Source organism: Ctenocephalides felis, unplaced genomic scaffold (genome assembly GCF_003426905.1).
Source record: "Ctenocephalides felis isolate EL2017-DRISC unplaced genomic scaffold, ASM342690v1 CF-g0.4_SCAFFOLD_01886, whole genome shotgun sequence".
Classification (NCBI taxonomy): domain Eukaryota; kingdom Metazoa; phylum Arthropoda; class Insecta; order Siphonaptera; family Pulicidae; genus Ctenocephalides; species Ctenocephalides felis.
In genome coordinates, this window is record NW_020538040.1 from 15,544,780 (window position 1) to 15,550,779 (window position 6,000).

The 6,000-nt window shown below is 29.9% G+C and overlaps 1 protein-coding gene across 1 annotated transcript in view; it reads left to right on the top strand.

The window, feature by feature from the left end:
* Window positions 1–5,624, top strand: part of LOC113377681 — a gene marked incomplete at its 3' end in the record, with an annotated part of 318,390 nt that extends 312,766 nt beyond the window's left edge. The window contains 1 exon segment of the mRNA XM_026618076.1: window positions 5,461–5,624. Coding sequence (XP_026473861.1) covers window positions 5,461–5,624 — 164 coding nt within the window.
* Between the last annotated feature and the right edge of the window lie 376 nt (window positions 5,625–6,000).

Here is a 6,000-nt window from a genome sequence, read left to right on the forward strand (position 1 = left end):
ATAATTCAAAAAACATTCGATCCGTATTGATAAGGAGACGTGCTGATTAGTTTTTGGCAAAGGCAGGTCAAGCCGTTCCGAAGATACGGGGCAAAAAGTTCCGAAAACGGTAACTCAGTTTTTAAGAGAACGGAGCGACCGATTTTAATAATTCAAAAACATTTTATTTGTATTGACAAGATGAAGAATCGATACAACTTTCATAAAGGTAGGTCCAGCGGTTTCGGAGATATAGAGAAAAAAGTAAAAAAATGAGCCATTTGGCGGTCAAAAATGATCATTAGACATATACACATCAAATTATCAGATATTTTATAGAGATTTTAACAATAAGTATACAATTTGTTAACATTCCTATGGGTTCCGTACCAATGCTTATGCGTTAGACAGCGACGCGGCGCTTACGCGCTTTATATTTTGTCCCTATGTAGTTAAAGCAGTACGATTGCTTTGAAAAAAAGTTCAGATCTTCTACAATATGTCGAAATAAAGAAAAAAAAAATTTTTTTCAAAAAAATTTTTTTTTTAAAAAAAAATTTTTTTTTTTAAATTTTTTTTTCAAAAAAAACTAATTTTTTATCCATTTATAGTTTCTCAAAAATCTTATTTTTTCAAAAATGTTAATCGTTTTTAAAAAAAATAAAAATTTTTGGTACGGGAAGTTCCAGCAATTTGCCTTAAGGCACGATGCCCTAATTGCCTTAAGACAGAATTCCACTTACAGCTAGTTTTTAAATTAATACATCTTGAGATCCACTCATTATAAGGATATAGATGCACTAACTATTTTTCTAATGAAGACTGTAAAAATAATTCTATAACTGTTGTTCATTATTTCACAATTAATCAAAAAAATCTCAAATGAAAATTTCTATATATCTTTACGTTTCAAAGGTTTCTGAACATTTTGGCATACCATAGAAAAAATGGATGTGTATGTATGTGCGAGTGTGTATGTATGTGCAGATACAATTTTTCGTCGAGAACGCGGATCAACCGATTTAAATAATTCAAAACATTCGATTCCTAAAAAAGTAAATGTAGTAAAAAAGTAAAAAATGCCATTTGGCGGTCAAAAATATTCATTGAACATATGTAAAAAGATTTTAATAATGTGTACACGTTTTGTGTCAACTATTTTGGGTTCCGTACCAAGATATTTAATTTTAAAATTCACGTACACAGTTCAAAAAAATGCCCTCGACATTTTCGACAGTATGGAATAACCTATTTGTGTGATTGAAAAAACATTTGGTTTTGCAAAAGGCAAGTTTCGAATGATGGAGCCGTTTCGGAGGAATGGAGCGCAAAGGGTATAAAAATGGACATGCAGTTTTTGAGAGAACAGGTTATCCGATTAGATTAATTTAAAAAAATAATTCAAATTTCAAAATTCTTCAACCTCTTCAAAAAAAAATCTAAATTTTTAAAATTTAAAAAACATCATCAAAATTTAAAACAAAATCGATTTCTTGCAATAATTGAGAATATTTTGCAATTTTTTTAAAAAATCAAATATTTAAAAAAAATATTTTTTCCAAAAACTCCAAGAAAAATATTTTAATATCATTCAAGATCATTTTGAAAATTTTTGAAAACTACTTTCGTCTATTACAATAAACTCTCAGCTCCCTTATGTAGAGTCTGAGTCTGACAAAAATTATTGTTGCTGTCGTTTTTCTCTCAATTTTTTTTAATACTTTTTATCCGTTTGATAAACTTTTATACTAAAACTTACGTAAAATTCCAAGGTAATACTTTTAGTGTAAGCTCAAGTGTGAATTTAATATTATACTGCTTAATATCGAGATACCTGGGGTTGGGTTTACCTCCGACTCTAGTTCGTGCTAGCCCACGTTCCTGACCACTACACCACGACGGACTTTATAATTCACCAACATTCCAACAGTATTTCATCACAAAAGGCAACTACTGTTCTCTCTATAATAGAACGACAAATTTAATTTGAAACAAAATCTCTCTAACGAATCTGTTGTGGAACTGTGTTTATTTAGAATCGTTGAAAACTGATTATTTTGAAGCTTCGCTTTTGATACCGAGGTGCACGTGTGTGAACCTAAAACAACTTATCAATTTGCTAATATTGAATTAATCATAATCTTCATAAGCCAACAGCCGAATGCCAATTAATTATGAGTTATTATCGAGCCAATAATGGACTCAGGACATGTGGGGAACAAGTTATTTATGGCAAGGTATATGTAATATGAAACTATGTATGAATAAATGCTGGGAACAATTCTGCCGCAAACAGAAAAATGTTATGGCAAGGCCATGTTACGCTCCAACTTTCACACATGCTACTGAATACTGTCAAAATGTCATGTATTTGCTGTGCATTCAGGCGTTTTACACTTAAACTGCAACATCACTTGTATGTTATGAAGCTGGGTCAGAAATGCCCTGTTATCTAAGATTGTTTTTTTGACATTTGTGCGGTTTCTGGGTTAAATTTTCTATCTGACAACCTGAGAAATACGCCTGACAGCACAACAACCACATTGCTTTTGTCAATATTTTGTATGGAAAGTTCTTCATAACATGGCCTTGCTATAATTTTTCTGTTATGCGGTAGAATCGGTCCCACAGGCCAGCAAATAAAATTAGCAATGAATTAACGAAATAGGCTTAAAATTCATTTTAAAAAAAATCAGATAAAAGTAAAAAAGAGATTTGCTGTCCTGTGAAATTTTAATGCTTTTTTATCAACAACCCCTAATACAAAATCACCGCTAGAAAACCGTTTCTGCAAGTTTCAACCAAATGAAATGAAAAGCTTTATCAATTAAATTTGTAGCATTAAATATCTTTTATGATAATTTATAAATTACTCAAAGAACTGCGCATTTATAATTTCCAATAATAAATTATAGTGTAGTTTTCTGATTATTTCTTTTCTCTCTTAGAGGTGACATCGTTCGAATGAGTAATTGATTTTATAATCGGCGCACTTTGTCACAAAAGAGACACTAATTAATATACAAAAAAGATTACGGTGAGAGTTTATTAATTACTCTTAGAAAATGTTGATTTTTTTGTAACAGAATTACGAGACAAGAAAAATTAAAACGCAATTATCAATCAATATCACAATACAAAAAAAAAACTTTAATTGTATTTTTTCTTCATATTGCATGAATATCTGAAGAAAAAACTACGTTATTTACTAGAAACGGAAAATACCTGAAAATAAACAAGAAATTAGTCCTGATTAATAACCTACTGTTTTTTCTTATTACTAGTATTACTAGTTAAATAAATAATTTATTTTGTGTCAAATTCCTTGATATATACCTTAGAATCCTGGTTTTTGTTGACCTTAATTCTACATTTTCTTTGAAATAATACTGGCCATCTGATTTTCATGCAATCTATATGAGCTTTTTGCAAAAAAACACTACAATTGGTCCAGACGTGTAGACTTATGATAATGTGATGGGATTGAGTTTTTTATTTAATTATTAAATTATAAAATTAATTTGAAATTAACCCTCCATTCCAATTATGGGTTAAAGTGGTCAATAATTCTAATAATTTTGAACTTTCATTCTTAATTTCACGAAAATTAAAAGAGCTTTTTCTGCATGTCTTGTATTTCTTTAGAAAGAATATTTTTTCAATGAATAACTTTTTGACAAGTAACAAGACTTGACTTGCACTAGAAACACTATAAGATATTTCTTATTATATAGACGAGAGAGATATTTTTTATTAGAGTTAATGCTTAAAATATAATGCTTAAAATACGATGCTTAAAATCCAGAAAACCTACTGAAAAGGATCCATAAATTAGAAAAATATTACAAAATAGTTTTGTCATTTCAATTAAAAAACGCGTTTTTCTTAAAAAAAAAAGTCTGAAGTTTTTAACATTCTTGAATATTAATTGTGATTCATAATTATTATAAACAGATATTTAAAAAATCATATTTATACTGAACATTAACAAGCTACAAGTTTCAGTCCTAGATTGAACATAAAAAAATATAGTCAACCTACTAATTAACGTACTGAAATAATATAAAATAAAAAGCAAAGTAAACCTTCATATAATTATTCAAATATATTTCTTATAAACAACATAACCAAAAAAAACAAACGTGTCACAAACGTGTTAATGTGATCATTTACACTAATAACTTGATATAGAATTAGTAATCATCAAGTGTAGTATCGCAAAATTCTATATAAAATCAAGCACCTATTTATTACAAGCAACATAACCTAAAAATTAAATACAACATCACTTACGTGTCACTTATTATTTACACCTGCAACTTGAATTCGAATCAGTATTTATCTAGTATCCCTTCTCCAAGTAATCGAAGTAAAGGTAGTATTGCAAAATTTCATGTATTTATACACACCTATTTCTTACAAGCACCTTAAACTAAAAAAATAAATACAACATCACATACGTGTCGCTGTGATCATTTACACCAGCAAATTGCAATTGAATAGGTATTTATCCTGAATGCAAAATTTCATATAATTATGTACTTTTATTTCTTACAAGTAACATAACCTAAAAAATAAATGCAATCTCGGAGTAAGCAAATTAAATGTTACCTAAATACTAAACTTAATGAGAAATTGATTATATTTAACTTTCCAGACAGTCGATTTTGCTGTCAGCATTTTTAATATTTTAATCAAATATTTTAAAAAGAAATCCTACCGCTGCCACCAAAATATTGGGAAGTTTGTCGCTGTCAGCAAGTAGTACAAGATGTTGTCCCAAAATATTACGATTTTGCATAAATCTTGTGTGGATTGATGATGCTTAGCTCTTCGATCTATGGGTCTTGTAATTTGTTTATTTTTTTGGAGTATTTGCTTGACATCAAATACAATTTTTATAATATTTTACCTACCATTTACCTTTAATTACAAAAAATGCTCGGGGGCGACAAACTTTCCAACAAATTATACACACTTCAGACAAGCAACAGTATTTATTTCGTATCTTTTCTCAAAATAATTGAAGTGAAGGAAGTATTGCAAAATTTCATATAATAATGCACACCTATTTCACTGTAATGTCACTAATCATTATAACAGCAATTTTATTTTGAATCTGTATTTATTATTCCCTACCGCTGCCACCATAATGTTGGGAAATTTGCCGTTCTCAGCAAGTATCTCGGCGTCCGGGTCTTCTGCATTTTATTTGTTATCTCTCGGAATTAACTTTAATTCAAATACAATATTCACAATAATTTAACGTTTACTAAATTTTATTATACATAATACTCAAGGGTATCAACTAATAGCCCAACAAATAATACACACCTACTCCTTACAAGCAACATAACCTAAAAATAAATACAATCTCACATACGTATAACTTTGATCATTTACACCAGCAACTTGATTTCGGATCAGTATTTATCCTGTATCCTTTCTCGAAGTAATCCTTTCTCTGTACCAATGTTTTAGGAACAAATCGAACCAGCGATGGATGAAATTGCGAACAACTGTTCAGCTAACATCTGCAATACAGACGATACAAAAGAAGCCTCCTTTGAAACGAGAAGATTCCTTCCTCAAACGATTCTCCACTAGACAGATTCCGGAAACACAGGAGACGGTTGAAGACACGGGTAAGATGTTGGAAATAAAATAAATTGTTGAGGATGTAGTGCGATTTAACTTTTACTCATATTTTACATACTATTTTTATTAACATCCCGTAGGGTAAGTTATAGTAATCGCAAAAAAGTCGAAATATAATTTTTGAAGTAAAACTTCTTTAGGCGCGATCATGGTGTAAATCCGTACAAATGCAACGGAAGTGCGTTACGGCAGATAAGATAAGAGTCGAATGCCAATGATTCATCATTCGCTCACGATGATATCATTTCTATACGGGTCGATTGTGATTAGTCGTCGCGTATGTGAGTAGAGATCTGTCGTTGTTTGCGTACCGGCATCAACAAGTAAATCGGCTTATATAAATAAACATTTTAAAGTCACATC